At 35.8% G+C, this 17,639-nt stretch overlaps 1 protein-coding gene across 3 annotated transcripts in view; it reads right to left on the bottom strand.

Moving 5' to 3' along the window:
• The window catches only part of VAV3 (vav guanine nucleotide exchange factor 3), a 124,426-nt gene that overhangs the window by 20,130 nt on the left and 86,657 nt on the right, over window positions 1-17,639 (bottom strand). For all 3 annotated transcript variants that reach the window (XM_072420031.1, XM_072420030.1, XM_072420032.1), the window contains 3 exons: window positions 16,882-16,973; window positions 14,632-14,654; window positions 12,382-12,424 (listed from right to left, as the gene is read on the bottom strand). In XM_072420031.1, the coding sequence (XP_072276132.1) occupies window positions 12,382-12,424; window positions 14,632-14,654; window positions 16,882-16,973 (158 nt within the window). The remainder of the gene's footprint in view (window positions 1-12,381; window positions 12,425-14,631; window positions 14,655-16,881; window positions 16,974-17,639) is intronic.

Below are 17,639 nucleotides of genomic sequence, written 5' to 3' on the forward strand. Positions count from 1 at the left end.
AAACCCTCCAGCACCTCTGTGTCGATATGAATTGTGGAGAAAATAATTGTTAAATTCGTGAGAGTAGGTCTTCAACAAAATCATGTTTAATAATGAGACACTGAAATGGTTAAACTGAATAACTTTCTTTATAATCAGCAGTAAAAGGAATTAGTAAAGGTGTACGAAACTGTGATTTTGGCTTGCAGGAACGCTTTAATGTGTAATAATTAATCCATCTTTTTCCAACTTTTAATATTTGAGGCATTTATGAAGACCCTACCTAAGCTTCTCCCATTCATAGAAACAAAATCGAAAGGGTTCTGGAATACAAAATTACGAAGTTCATGCAGAAAAAAGATGTCAATCATTTGTTAGGCACCAAAACAGTTTACCATATTGTGAAAATGCATTTATAGGTTTGATATCTCATTTTCTTATTATGCTATAGATGAATTTAGTGGTACATAAAGGGTTGAAAGGGTGATAATTTTATATTCCTAAAAAAAAGAAAAAAATGAGTTATAAAACAATTCAAAATCTGATATATTCTGTTGTCTATCAGTTGCGTCCTTTATTATGGAAATGCCAGGTTTGATTTCTAAGCATTGTAACAAACCAAGTTCATATTACAAGATAATGATTTGCTGACAAAGTCTCTAATTGGCACTGGCAGAAAACACAGCTGTTGTAAATGAATTTATGTTAAGATTAGGAGACATTTAACACATTACATTAGAACCCCGACTGATGCGCATTTATATGCCCCAATTATCTATGCAAATGTTGGCAAGGTGTTTCCCGTGTGGTCATATTTAACATACGGAAATAACACAAGTTGACTGCTCTGAGGAAAAAAAAATCAACAGAAGATGACGAACTAATATATTATCAGAAGGACATTGTGGAAAAAGTCCGCTTGGCTTCTATGATGAGCTGTATTCTCCCACAAGGCTCCAATTACTTAGTAAAAACATCAATAACACATAAGTGATAATTATTAATGGATCCATAAAGTCCTTCCAGCAATACAGTTACAGTTAGTAGGTAAAGGAAAGCCTCTAAAATCTAAACATAGAGGGTTTGATTTTTTAAAGCTCTCCAAGGCAGGAGAGGAAACACTTTCATCAGTGAAGCTGTGTAATCCAGCACCTTGGAATGAAGTAATTTGCTATTTGTTAGCAAAGTTTTGAATCCTGGACCAGATCCATTCCATGTTTGCTGGATCACCCAGCGTGACTGATGAAAGTGTATCCTCTCCAGCCTTGGAGAGCTTTAATAAATCAGGCCCATAATAACAATGGAAAACATTTTATATTGTGTTTTCATTTATTTCCCCCACTATTCTGTTAAGCTGCCCAGAATGAAGAATATACCCGGTACTTCAAGATACAGAGGAGCATGTGACAGTACTGCCGATGCTTGGTGACTGGTCTTGCATTATCATGGTTAAATGACTCATTGCTTACGTACATTTATCCAGAAGAGTGGGAGTAGTGTGTTGAAAGGGTGAATATGTGCAACTAAGAAGGGGAACTTTAGTTTGAACATGCTGCAAGGACCTGCACAGTTAAAGTACAAATTATGTTAAACTTAAATTAAACTAAGATTCAAAACTTTTGTGAATTATCTCTTTACAGGTATATATACTCCCTATTTTACTCTTTTCCATTTACCTCTGCCTTTTCTTTCCTAGCCTGTTACCATTTTGTATTTCCTACCGTTGTATAAGATTGTTGCTCCATTGTATTTTTAGTACTTATTCTATAATTAAAAAAAGGATAAAACAGTTTCTTTGTAAAGAAAGGATAAAGATTTTACGCACAGAAATACATATATGTAATCAGAAGATGACCATACATTGAAAAGTTTTAATTAATTGGTCAATTGTATTTGCCAAGAGTTTTCAGTGTTATTTTCTCCTTGGATGTTGCCCAGAGCAAGTTTATAAATAACGAAAACAGTCAGAAATCATATATCCTATTTCAAAAATGAAAAGTATCTCAACCTCTACAGACAGACCCCTAAATGTTAACAGATTGATACTGTATAGTTCTAGACACTCTGTCAGTCATGATCACTGTCTGATCTCAGCGATGTAGACTGGTAAACAGCAATCGTGATCAATCCTCAAACTAGACAAGTTGAGATATAATATACTTTATTTCCCTCTATGTAATGAGCTAAGGCATGCCTTACAAAAAACATTGAATAAATAATTTATTGTTTACACAACTAGATTTCCTGTACATTAGTTTTTTAAAACAACAAATGGAATAATCTGAAGGCTGAAGGAAAGGTTACGTGCAAAATAACACTTGTTAACAGTTAACTTATACAGTTTTTGTATATATAGAGGTTCATCCACTCAATAAAAGGACAGAAGGAGTTCTGAAAGAGGAACAGTTCCTTAAAATTTGGGACAGTTGTAAGGTATGACATATCACACAAGTATAATCAACAAGTTACATTTACAAAGATAACAATCATTATACTTTATGTAAAATTTAAAAGTATAATAGTAAAAAAGTATAAAATCATATGATATCCTTTCAACTTAACATGCTGTATTTTTGCTGCCATTTTATTGGTGTGCGTTAGGGAAGCCTATTCACTAAATGCGCTGCAAAAAAAACAAAACAATGCAGAATAAATTGTGCATGCTGTGCTTTTAGTGGTGCAGCTCACAGCAATGCATACATACATTGCATCAATGCATGTCATGTGTGTGGTCAGAGGTTGTGTTAAAGCATGCATTTTTTCATAGATATGTGTGCATTAAAGTTGCACTATAGTGGGAACAATCCCTTTTGTTTTTTCTTTCTCAAATGAAATACTTGATAATTTCTTACTCATACAAATCCACTTTAATTTTCTAATTATTAAATAAAAATTAACTGCTGACCTTTTCCCAGGATTTAGCAATTACAATCAAAGCAGCCAAGAAGGTAAATATAATTATTCTAAAGATAAGTTTAGAAACATCAAACATGGCTTTGCATAAAAATGAGCAAATCAATCCACCAAAGCTAAGATACAAACACAGATGTGACTAAATCATCCAAGGATAAGTTTTGTAGAATTTTGACTGTTGTATTTTGTACCAAACCATTCAGTGTGAATTTTATGGAGGGGCGGTGGCTTGCAAGCTCCCCTTTCCTTGCAACATTCCTAGTATATTGTGCACACATCCTTCTTTGTATACTTTTCCTAAACCAGTGATTTTCAACCACTGTGCCGCGGCACACTAGTGTGCCATGAGAGATCTTTAGGTGTACCGTGGAAATTATCTAATTACCATTGTCGAGTGTCTGTGCTGTAGTGACTGGCAGAGTAATGTAATACTCTTCCATGTCAGTGGGTGGCAGTAGGTAACAGTTTTCTTGTTTATTCTTAGAGACAAAAGAATTAGCTACAGAGTGTCAATTTGTAACATTTTTGATTTGTGGTGTGCCGCAGGATTTTTTCAATGTAAAAAAATGTGCCGTGGCTCAAAAAAAGTTGAAAAACACTGTCCTAAACTACCAAACCATTCTACCAAACTACCAAACCACTCTAGTCTAATATTAGATAATAGATGGGGGGGGGGGGGGGGGGGGGGGGAGTCCTTCAATTGAGATCATGCAGGAACTTTGCTTTTGTATGCCATTATCAAACAGATTTATCAACACGCTTTTAACATTCCATAAAAGACCTAAAGGGAACAAATGAGGTGAGTAAGATTTTAGAAAAGGCATACATCTTAGGAGTGCTACCATCAGACCTGCAAGTACTTCAACAGAACATGCATGGCACAGTATTGCTCAATCTGACAACCAATAATTGAAAATCGACCTTGGAATATTAGTCAGTTTAAAATCTTACACCACTTGATACCAAACAGATTTAACTGGAAACCTGGTAAAAATCAATTATGCCACTGCTAGCTTTGTATACAAGCTATGCAACTGTTGATAGCCCAACATTCCCGCTGGCACGAGATCAATAGAAGCCTTTCCCAATAACTGTTCAATTGAGTTTTCAGTCAAAATACAGAAAGCCTTTTGTTTTAACAGATTTTCATTGAATTTTTTTTTTTTTATTAAACCGTCAACATCTTTTGTGTGCCGAACACAATCCACAGATATATGATATATATACACATATATACATATAAGGGACAGGTGAAGTCCCATCTGCAATAAGCATTCCTACCTGCCTTGTCATTGTCTCATCTGTTAAAGTTTGCTGGGATGCTAATACCGCAGCCAGGATACCCAGCACGTCCTGGCTTCCCTTGCGGATGCAAGGACTGTGAGTACATTCCCACATATCCAAGCAGTTACGTTATCCTGGCATGGCCGATCATTGGCGAAGATCAAAACGAGGAAGAAAAGAAAGAAAAAGATGGCAACACCAGTAATGGAATGGGGACAGATGAGTATACTCAGGATTTAGTTCCACTTAAGCACATGTTTTGAACTTGAGACAAGGACTGTACAGAGTACATGTGCCAGTCATTGTAGTTACATCCTATGGCAATGCTTGGTGATTTGCAAATAAGTGTGCCATGGTATCATATTCAAATTTAGGCTAATAAAAAAAACATATAAATTGTAGCAATACAGCAATCTTTATAAATTGTATACTTCTATCTAATTAACTGACAACCAAGGTAAGAAGAGGCAATGCATCTGCTTTTATTGTTAAATGGTATAATCTTTGTTCGTTTTGAATATATCAGATGAATAATAGAACACTTACTCTTTTCTAAATTCTTTCTGCACGCTATTGTTATTGATGGAAATGTTCATTTCCCACATCTCGAAAACACTGCTGTGTGCTTTGTCTTCTGGCAGAATTTACTCAACAGTAAGCTAGTTATTCCACATTCCTCTTCTTATTTTAGGGAAAAGTCTGCACTTCATACAAACAACATACACTCTGGAGAGACCGGTCTACCACAGAAACACGTTCTTACAGCTTCTATTATTTATAACCTGCCTTTATCTACCTTTTTGGTCCTATTAAATATTATACATCAAGTATATTTAAAGTAAATGTAAACCCAATCACTGCAATTCTAACATTTAACATGTTCATGTCATTGTTAAAATTTCCATAAAATTATCATAAATAATAATGTAATTTTATAAATAATCCTGCCATCACAGACACTTCCACACTCTGTCCTTGTCTGCCAATTATGGTCCTGCTATGTTCCTATGTCCACAGGCTGTAACAGAGGTTACAAGTGCCTTAGTACACTGTTGTCACTATAACCCAGCCTGAGAAAAACCATGAAGCCATTGTTGTAGTGCAATTTACAGACAAATATGGGTTGTAAAGAAGTTGCAGAGGATTGGGCTAAAACAAAAGATAAAGACCAGGTATTTAAAGGACTAAAGCTGCATACACACGTGCAATTATAGTCGCTGGAAAGGATCTTTCACGATCCTTTCCAACGACTAAGGACTGCGCGATGCATGAACGAGTGTGTACATACAGCATCGTTCTGCTCTATGGAAAGAAAGGGGGAGAACGATGGAGTGGCACCCCACTCTCCCCCTTCCCTTGCATTAGGATCGTTCGTCGTCCATCGTCAGCGGATCCACCAGGATGGATGGACCCTGAGCCGACTATGGGATGAGAACGTTTGGACGTGTGTATGTTGCTTAGCTAAGTTCAGATGGGTGTTTGTCAACTACACAATTACCTCTCCTAAGCACCTATTTTCAACAACATCTGAAAGAATTCAGCATTGTTTTTGACAGGTGTTTCCTAAAGAGGTTGGAAGTCTAATGAAGCAGTTAGAGAAGGAGACTACTCTGAGATGTAGCGTGAAGCATCTAAAAAATCAACCCACAATCAAATGCATGTACTAAAAAGGGTTTTCAACCACTCCAACCCTGGGCTTTGGGGCAGCCAAGAAGCGGTTGACAGCAGTAAAGCAAAGCACTTCCACCATCAAAAACCACTCATCTGGATTTAGCCTAAATAAAAGAGCAACTGCTACTGATACTTGGTTATTTATCAAACACATCTACTTTAAAGTAATCGATCCCTTAAAATAACATAATTCCATTCTTCCCTCTCCCTTTATGAGTTGAAGAACTACTAAGTACAGTAAGTACTAACTAGGCACAGCAGAGATTTATATTGGTCTCTCCTCCCACCCATTCATGCTTTGTGGTAAAGGGTTGATATTTATCCAAACATGGGTTAACTACCTACAGTAACCACCCAGTACAGCACTGATGAACATTTGTGACTTACTAGGTATGAAGGTTCTCATTTACACAGATCATTGTATATCTACCAGTAGTTAGTCACATTTAACTTGGCATGTTCTTGTAGATTTAAACACATTTTGCAGCTCTCCAAACTAATTCACTGAAACATCTTCAACAGTCAACATCCTTCCTGTTGAATATGACTAACTACTACTAGATAATGTGATTTACTACTGCCAGTAAAACTCAGAAAGTGTTGTTATAAGTCTTTATATATATATATATATATATAGATAGATAGATAGAGAGAGAGAGAGAGAGAGAGAGAGAGAGAGAGAGAGCAGGATGTTTGAAAAATCTCCACCACATGACATAAAATCTAATATATGTAATGCATATTATAATGTAAAATAATGTAGAAGCAGTCATCTAATATTATTGTTGTATATTCTTCCATACAGCTCAAATCAAATCAGGGTAAATCATTTGTATTTTTAAAATGCTGAGTTTAATTTGTTTAAACAAAAGCAAAACTGATATTTATATTACAAAGACAATAATAAAGTTATAAATCCATCATCATTAATCTCTGTGCATTATGGAGGCAAACGATGGAGAAAGCATTTGCTTTAAACTGTTAACTGCCTGCTATGTGCACATGGTGAGCTGAAGAAAAAGAAATGTTGCTATTGATTGAAAGTGTTGAAAATTTCCCATCATATAAAAGAGGTGAGGGGCACTTTAATTCAAGCCGTTGTTAAGGTGCAGTAGTAATTACCAATTCAATCATTAATGGTGAATTATAGGTTATTTCTAAGATGCAGAACGTTCTTTCCCTAACAGTAATTTATGACAGAATATTTGTGATTGGAAGGAATACAAACCTCAGCCCAATTAATAATTAACAGCTAAACGATCTTTCTGTCGAAAAAGGTCAGAGTGTACTATGCTGTCTTACGGGCATACTTTTGAAAACCTCACAATATGCACTTGCTTTTCACATATAAATGATATATTAACTTTAAGTATTACATCAATTTTTCTGTTTAGTTAGGAAATATAGTCAATAAAGGTTGATATTTTCAGGTTTTATGATAGATAATAGAGGGTACTAGTTAAAATACAAAACTGTAGCAACCCTGTGATTTGACTAAAATGGGCAAAACAACAAGTTTACTTTAATGGCACCTCCTTTCTTCTCTCCACTGCCGACCTGCTGGCAGCCACCAATGGAAGTGCAAGGTAAACTCCAAGTCATGGTTTACACAGGGCTAAAAAATGCCCCCCACCAAGCACTGGTGCTATAACTGAAGTGGTAGAAAAAGGGTCATATTCTCCTCCATTTATTGGATATAATCTTTGATCTTGTGGTTGGACACACCAGAAAATTGAAGAAAATTGGAGTAGTTGTACTGGAGAGGGGGTAATATTACAAATAAGACTAGTCAAAGCACAGGTTGCCAATAAGGCTTTTTTTGTATATTCTTTGTATTCTGTCCAGTTTTTAACATGCTTTTTTTAAACCTGAAACTAAACTGTATATTCCTAATGCTTTCTACATGGACAAGATTATGTCTCTCTATTTTGAGTTATATTTTTCAAGAAATTATGTTGCCCTCTCTAGAAGCTGAGAATTAGTATCGCATTTTATTGTTCAGTCTCTGATCTACCAAAACATCTCATACCATACATATCTATTACTGGCACATCCAAATATTAAACCCTTTACTCTTCATACACAATGCAATGTTTATTCCACTGCATAGCTTTCCTTCCCTACTATAGACGTTGAGCTGACAAGCTTGTAGTAAATGGTTTAAAACCTCAATCTCCTTTTTAATATAGGAACCACACTTGCCTTGCACTAACCTATTGGTACCAATAGGTTATAGCAGTCAATAGCATTCATTAAAGCATAAATAAATATCACAAACAAGTGCAAACATGATAAACTAGAGTGGTTCATAATCATAATAAGCAAAACAGCTTGGTAAAACACTCAGGTTTTTATTTTTTATTATTATTATCAAAATTATTTCTGTCAATCATTGAACAAATGTATTTTATAACTCCTCACCCTCTTTTGCTTAGTAGCATTTCCTAAATATAATAACTAAAATGATCTAATCTTCTTTCGTACAAAGTCTGATGAGGTTGTTTATTGAACCAAATTAAGGTTTTTCATGGAAAACTAAGAAAATTAATGAACAAAACAAACACAAATTAAAAAATAAAGATGAGAAAAAAAGAGTTAGCAAGAACAATTAGCGTTAACTAAGAGTTAATAATGTGTTAAATAGAAACACTTTCTTATATCAGGATTTGGAGGCTTCATTTAGTTGGAGCTGGTGTTAGCAATTCTGTAATACTGAGCAGTTGCCATCAGGCTAACTGACAGACGAGCCTCAAAGACTATAGGAAGGGAGGCTTTGTTTGATATTCAGAATGCCCAAACTTGATAGAGTTTTCAAAAACCTGAACTGTTTAGATGAAATCCAGATGGCTATCAGAGACAGCCAACACATATCCTTCCAATACCGGGGACTGACAATTAACATCCCTCCAATAACGATGACTGACAATTCAATTTCTGACAATAACAGTGATTGGCACTTCACAATCTGCCAGTAGTGTAGAATGACATTACACATCCCACCCATACCAGAGCCTAACAATCAAAAACTACATTTGCCTATGCCAGACTTGACTGAAATACTTTCTGCCAATATAAGCAAATAAAAAATTGCCAACTGAAAAACACCACAAAGACTGACAATACACATTTTACAGACATAGGAGACTGTATTAAATATCACCGATGATACATGCACCCCCCTTGATAATAGAGAATGCAAAAACACAAATACAAAATACTAGATACAAAACCCAGTAATCAGTCAATATTGTGCAGGGGGTCAGGTGCTATTAGGAGAAAATATTGGTTAACCCCAAAGCACAACCCAATAACAAGCAGATCTGCCTGCTCTTTTCTGGTCTTTTGCTCTCTTTTTTTTTTTTAGGTCCCTCCTTATGTTCCCCGAGTATACCTCACATCCATACACAGATGGACCTCTCTTGGTCCTGGGAGCCGGGTAGAGTATGAAAGACCAGCAGTCTTCTGTACTTAACACTTTATGCTATACAGCAGCTGTCCACTCTGATACAAGATAATAAAGGTTTTTGCAGCAACACTGTCTCACATTATTAGAGGCTAAAGATGGCTCCAATAATGACTGCAATAAGTTTGCATTAGCAGTACCATCTACTTCATTAAAGCAGGCTGTGGACAGGCCCCTGGGATGGCTAGAGTTTTTCTAAGAGGACTGGCTTTCACATTGAAGGCAGGTCCCAAGGCACCCACCAGGCCCTAACCAGTCGCCCAGGGAAGTTACCTTGCACCTAGTCCACCTGAGATTTGGGGTACTCATCTGACGTAATTATCTAAACAACTGCTTTTTGAAAACTTGCCATTCATTTTAATTTTTTGAAATCCTGATTTTCACATCTATTGTTGCATTCACAAGTAGAACACATAGGGTTACACTTAGTATAGTATTAGTATATAGTATTAGTATTAGTATAGTGCATAGTCACCTGGAATTTCCAGGTTACCAGCACATGGACATATTTGCCTATGACAATTCCAAAGAAGGTTTAAGTAATCAAAGGCTCCAAGTAAAACAACATATATGCTAGATTAAGCACAGTTTTCCATGAAAAATACTTAGACAAAGCCAAGGTTAACTGTGGCATGACCTGAAAACCATTAGATGTTTATTAGGAGTAGCCAAGAGTGTAGAATTAATTTCTTCACAGCACTTTTTATGCAGCTTGTTATAGGTCTGGCAATAGCACAATCCCATGTCACAGTACTAGTCAAAAGATGTTTATGGGTTCTCAGGCTTTAGCATCTGTACCTTATCCTAAACCTCAACACTAATTTGTTGTTAAGAAACAATTCTCATAGAAACCTTTGCGTTAGAATCAGTCCTTTAGTCATCCTAAATAAAATAGCAAAAACAAATGAACTTTTTTTAGTTATTTTAGACTGTATTGTTTAAAGTGTAAGTAAAAAAAATGTATATATAATATACAATTATATATATATTATATATATAATGTTATCCCTTCTTTTTAGTGAATACATATCAGGGATCAAATACATATCAGAAATTAAATATTTCTACACTTGTGCTTTAGATGTTCAATACTTTATACTATATGCAATAAATATGTTTGTAGGTTAACCAAGTTGGTCATAGTATTTGCCCAATGGATTTCTTTACTCTCTAATACTGTGCAGTGCTTTCTCTATGGATTAACCACAATGTACATGGCCTTGAATTGAGAGATGTCCCATTTTCTGCTTGGTTCTATTTATTTGTCTGGCAGTACACAAGGTCTTTCAAAGTCAGCAAAAAAAAGTCAAATATCCTACTCACTGGATTGAGAGTTCAATGAGCCCTATATATTTTGTGAGTTGTGATACGTTCACTATGATGAGATGAAAATTTACTGTAAACAGTCCAAAGATAAATGTCAGGTGCTCATGGACCCAAGTTACCCAAAAGGTGAGGTTATCAGATCACTTTAGTGTCTTGATAATGAACTACAGTAACACAGAGGCAAGCTTAGAACAAAAGCAAAAAACGTGTGTAAAAAATGTAAAATACTGAACCAACAGAAAACAGTTTGTGCATGCCCTTGCAAAATGTATAACTTCTGGTTAGGTATTATCTTTTTTTTCTCCTGTAGACTATAGCACACACCCCACTGTATATACTTAGATGTTAGAGATCATTATATATCTAGCTGTTTTATTACTGGAAACTTGCTATAATTAATCATTATTCATAAAGACTGCTAATAACCATTTTATGTTCTGCTTATCAAACTGTGCATGGATCAGTACATTAAAACTCTTTTTCTTTCTTTTCATGCCATCCAGTCTCCTTAGTATCTTGACCTAAGCAAAGGGAAGCCTACAGAATGCTTGCATTTAGGTGCCATTGTCCAAGACTCCTAATTCACTTCAACTGAACTCTTTCTTGACATCATTGACCTAGTAAACTGTCATGTTTACCAGATCCAACAATCTGAAGGAACTGCTTGAGATGTAGATTTTTTTTTTTAACCTACCCTTTTAATTTAGATCTGATTGGATTAAAATACATTTAAAGCTAATCTGCCCTGTTATACACCTGATATTGCTTTAATTGGCTTTTACCTTTTCAGTAATTTAAATTAAGTTTCACTCCACTTTGCTTTATTTTTTTTAGCTTAGACTGTAAGAAATTAACCTATATGCTTTACTATTTCTGATGACATTATTGTACAGCATTGTACTATAGTAAACAGATACAGCTTTAAAGTAAATATATCCTGATTGGACATATAGATTTTATTCCATGCCTAATTAATCCTGTTAAATGCAGATTATTGTGCTAGTCTGATTATGCAAACGAATGCCCCCTGATCTGACCTAGGAAATATGAACAGTGAGTAAATAGTTTTTATTGTCAGATCATGTTTGTAATGATATGCCTTTACAAAATAATAATACTATCATTATTACAATGTTACACAAAACTAAGAATTAGAACTGGCTTGACTAATTATCAGAAAGTTATTCTTTGGCAGAACACTGGATAGTAACTAGTGTTGGTGTTTGAATTCGGGTTGTCCTTATATTCGACCCGAAAATGGCAAATTTGTAAATTTGTGTGTAAAATAATGTGTTAAAAAATGTATTGAATGTGTGTGATTTGTGTAACTAACTTTAATTTTTTTACAGGTTATCCCACAATGACAGGATGATTCCCACGGCTGCACAGCCGTGGGAATCCTCCTGTCAGTGTGGGACCCCGGGCACTAAAGGCTAAATGGGGACAAGTCTCCCGTCTCCCCATTCCTCACCTTTAGTGATCTGTGATTGGCTGAGGAAGCTTCATCAGGATTTTCCTTTCCCCAGCCAATCACAGATCACTAAAAGTGAATGGCACTCGATCACCCGAACAATATCGCCCTAATTGATCAAATAGCTGTCGAATAGTGAGATATTCGACCAACACTAATAGTAACTACCCTGCTTACCAGTTTTATATATATATATATATATATATATATATATATATACATACATACATATGCACAAATGAAATGACAGCCTTGTACAAAACCAGTAACCAACCTGAATCTGAAGATCTGAATGTCCTTCGTGGCCCATTCTCTTTCTACAAAGTAAAATAGAAAAATATAAATCTAGAAAGTCATTTTTTTATATACGCTATTCATTTGCACTGATACCAAAAAGTCTCATATATAAACTAGCTGTACATTGTTAACTCCTTGAAAAATGTGTACTCTGAATTATTTTGACATTTTGTAACCTTTCCGGAAAATCAGGTTGCTTGTATATACAGGTGCCTGACTTCTCAAGGGAAATGCAACCAAATACCAATTATATGGCATACATAGGTAGTGTAAAAAAACAAGAAGAACACATGTCCACTTTCACTAATGCAAGCACACAACATTTCCGTAAACTGACTTTGAACAGGTTCTAATGGGAAACCCCATACAATAAAATATGTTCTTTGTGTTCATCCATGTGAAATAAGTATGCAAACGTTGGTAAATATTACAGAGAAGCAGCAAAATCTAAGTGATATTTAATATAATAAAATTGCCATTTAATCTTTATAACTGATATAAACCTGACATGGGAAGAAAAGTGCTAGATGGCACTTTAGAAAGTTGTGTGCAGTTAAAACCAAGTAAGGTGTTTCAGTCCAGGAAAAGAACCTGTACAACTGTTGATGACTGAACTTAAGGCCGGAGTTTACCTTCAAGAATTAGTATACCCAGTATTCCAGCTTTAACTTGTTTTTTTTTTAGTTTAGCTTTAATTTTAGTTTTTGGAAACATTACCCAGTAGTTCTTGGACTTCAACCATTTATTGTATTAAATGTTTCACACCTATTTGTATATTTTGTAACATTTTCTGGTTCTGTACAACAATATCTGCATGCTTCATGCTGACGGCATATGTAGCTACAAGTGAGCACTCTGTTCCTGTCTATTGCCCCAGGGTGTCTTTCTACACATTAACAGTAGGATTCCATGAGTATATGTTAGAAACATAAATAACATAATGAACACCCCGAGGAGGAGGCTTGCCTGTCACCAGCCATACACGGAAAATATTTCATAAGAAGGCATAACTCAAATTCACTACCAATGAATTGTAAGTATGACTGTAAGTAACTAAACAAAGTTACATTTTTTGTAGTTGTGTTATGTTTTGGTGACCGTTTTGTTCAATTTTTCTGATCACATTAAACATTAGCAGGTGGTAAGTGTACTGTATATGATCATTCATATTAATTATGTGCTAAAAATGGCCACCTGCAGGGAACAAGCTGGTAAATTATTTACAACCAACATCCCCCATTCTCTTCAAACACTTCTGATTCTTTCTGCACCAACTCTGGTTTGATTGTCACTCATGGTCATCCAATCTGGATAGTTATCAAAATGTTTTTAATCATTGGGGAGATGCTAAACTTGGAAGAGGACGAAATTAAGAGGTGGGTGCGGCACCAGCAGGACAGGTGGCAACATCCTAGGCTCTAATGGCTTGCTTGGTGAATAGCAGAAATTTCCTTTTCTGTAATTTTCAGTGTTCTATCTGTTTATGATCACTCAAAGATAGTGGCAGAGGCTTTTAAAGCTGAACTTTAAAATATAAAAATTACTTATTTTTTTTCTTGCAGAAGAAACTGCAATAAAGACTTCTCACACCGTGCATGTTTTGCTGTGCATGGTCAGCTCAATGTACAGTCCTGGCATCTGTCAGTTGATGGGATGAAGTAGGCATCATCATCCAAGCTAAGTTAAATCTACCCAAACAGTCCACATTGGCAAACATTTTAAAAACATAGGAAAATTAAGTGAACATGTCAGTGCTGGCAAGGGATTTTGTAGATGTTGCATGACTGGAGTGATTTGTAGTCTTTGGTATTGTTTCAAAAAATTTTCATTTTTAACAATAAAACATATGAACTTTCAACAAATCCCATATAGTACTGGTGATGTGAGACATAATACTCTGATTTATGAAGCTGCAATATGCTTATGTGCCTAAACCCTACAAAAACTCTCAACCAATGGTATTGTGTGTAGTTTTTGCATGCCTTAAATCAATATTTATTGCTTCCAATAATAATGCAATTTGATGAAACAGAGTCAGGATGAATATAGCAGAATGACACATTTGATAAATGTAAAAAAAATCCACAGTCACTAGATTTTAATAACATTCCCCTACAACAGACTATCAACATGTAACATGAATGTAAATGTTCTACAAAAACCCAAGATAGACATTTTGCACAGTGTATGTTTTACAAATACTGGAAAGTAGTTAAAACTAACCTACCCCATGCTTCAGTGTCCCAGAATCTGGAAGAAAATTGAAAATCGGCATTACAAGTGGAAAAATAAGAAAACACTGCAACTGTGTACAGAGAGCACAACGTTTCTGTTCTGGGTGTTTCCAGAGATTGTAAAAGGATCAGGGGGCGTTCCCATACCTGTACCTGCTGCTCACCCCTCCTAACAGGTAACTAGTGCATTCTAACAAGTTTATCTATCATGCTGTCTGCATTACAGACCTATGGCATACTGAGTACGCTGAAAAGGAGAACTAAAGGGTGATACATTTTGAACTGATGCAATCTAAAAGTGTGACCTTGACATATATTTTATAAACTAATACCTGTTACTTTCCTAAAGCACTGAAAAACCTAATTTCAATTCTAATTTGAACTTCTACCAATAAAGTAATAACAAATTGCATTTACAGTCACACATGAAGCTTTTCTGCAGAAAGTTAATTAAAATCCTTATAATTTCTATGGGATTTTGACTGGGACCCCTACAGAGCAATATAAATATATTATACAAGGTATTATAAAAATGTTGAAAAGTGTATAAAAAGAAACTAAAGAAATATGGACAGGCTGGTACAGTGGTCTAAATATATTGCAAAAAACATACATAAGACATATACACATATATATGCACACAGTAAATATGGCATATCTATAATTGCCTAGAGCATTTTTTCTTTAACTAAGCACATATACATGCATGATAATTTCTTCCAATTTCAAAATCCAAAAAAGACCTTCAACGATTTTAGAAGAAACCCAATCTCGCCTGATTTGGGCTTGTCAGCGTATTTAAAGAGCAATTCCAGGCAACAAATAGCATTCAGTTGGCTACTAATGCCACCCAGGAAACATAGTAACTGTGTTTAAATCCAGAATTCTAATCAGTTTTATCCAAACATTTTTTTTTATCTAAAAGCACATATTCTGTACAGAATAATTAGGGGTAGTAGGATTGTACATTGTAACATCCTCATTCTGCCTTTTATATCTGCAAAATATGGTGACTGGAAACTTCATTTTAATGCGCATTTTTTTAGAACTTTTTTTTATAGAATGTTGTATAGCGGGTGTTCCAATATCACAAACAGATATGCCCAGGAGAACCAGATTACAAAAAAAATGGGAATTCGAGTTGCAAGTTTTTGCATCTGTATTTGGGTAATATCAGGCTTATGGATGACTGCAGTGCTACACTACAAATTCAACCCGCTGGAAACCATTTTGTGCAAGTGTTTGCATTAAGTTGTAGTTGTGGTGGTGATGCAGTTCCTGAAAATGACATGTTGCTTCACGTTGCGTTGGTTGCTTTTCCTGGAAAGATCTGTGCCACCACTACATGTGAAATTGCAACGTGTGCAAACACAGTAACCTGTGGTTAGGTGAGGTTTGATGCGCCAGCTTACCAAGCAACCGCAAAAGTAAAAAGAGCCTAAGGATTCTGTGCCATCCATTTTGGTCATTAAAAGTACACATCAGATACAGAGCTAAGCATAGCTTACTAACAACTGAATTGTTCAGCAGGTAGCTTATGCTTCCTGCATACATATCAAGATTTTGTTTGCTATTAGGACTGGACTTTACCTAAAAGAAATTTGTTATCGTAATTACAGCTAAAATTGTTTATATCTAAACACAATGCAACACAATCATCGAAGAGATGCACAGATATGTTAGTCCTTTATATTCTGCAACCTTTGGTAATTGTGCCTTCTAAGTAACTGCGAAGTGCAGTATTATTTAAATACTTAAGATACATCATGTTGTCAAACATATCTAGAAGTGAATGACAAATGTATAATCCCATATTAATCCCATAATAAAACATCACTGTTATACTGCAGTGATACTCAGTACCACTATGCAGTGTAATATTTTTCTGATTATTATCTGTGATACAGAGCAGTCATTAAAATACAGCACAGTCCTCATTATGCTTGCACACCGGATAAGCACAGGGCATACATTGCATTTATGATACAGTTCCCTTCATATGGCAGGGAAGGGGTTATTCTCAGCAGCAATTGCAGCCTTTTTCCCCTGATACTCTTATGATAATTAAGGTGGGTCAGAGTCCTCATGAATCTCACATGCTACTCTAATTGCGCATATAAATGGCAGTTTTAAGAGTATATGTGCTCCAATAAAAACACATCACACTCGGAATAAACCTTAATTATTCCTGCTTTGCTTTACAATCTCATTAAAATGCAGCAAACCCCATCAATATCTCATACCTGCTCGCCCGCAGGTCTCCACTCTGCCCAGGCACTCTTTATGAGCTCCAGTCCGACATTTAGAGCACAGATACCCCTGGAAGAAAGTTCCTCTGCAAAAGAAATGAAACAATGTTAAAGCAGACCTGGACTTATGCAACCTTTAAACCTCTTTAAATTGTATGAGAAGAGTTAGATGAGAATGATGTTGTATTGCTTTTTGGCTATGCCCACACTTTCATCGAAACCACAGTGTTGTGCAAGTGGCCACCAGCCAGTGGAGGTGAGAGCAAGGGCTTCATGACATATTCATGTTACTGGGCATAATATACACAGGCAATAAGCAATGCATCAGCATGGGCTACAGAGGTCACAGATGTGACTGTGTCCCTGGGGAATATGGTGGCATTGGAAGTATTCCCATCATTTCCATATTATTTTAGGGGCACTACTACAGAATCACGATTCACCTCCCTGTCAATGAGATTGGAGATTTTCTGTCTTTCTAGTTACTTTCCAATTACCAGTAAGGGTTTGCTGGAAGAGAAGCAGCCATTGATGTCACACGCTAAATTCTTGATATGCAACATATGCTGAGTGCCGTTAGCTAACCATGGGACCTGCCGTGTGTAGCTATTCCTCTGCTCTGTGGTCTCCATCTGCATTACTCCTGTGCTCTTAGCTCTCTAGGGATTAGCTATGTGGTTAATGCTTGTCAGCGCTGCACATCGCTCTGACAGCTAAATTCATCACATTTTTCTGCAGGCTTTTCCAGCTTT

Source organism: Pyxicephalus adspersus, chromosome 8, assembly GCF_032062135.1.
Source record: "Pyxicephalus adspersus chromosome 8, UCB_Pads_2.0, whole genome shotgun sequence".
Lineage (NCBI taxonomy): Eukaryota > Metazoa > Chordata > Amphibia > Anura > Pyxicephalidae > Pyxicephalus > Pyxicephalus adspersus.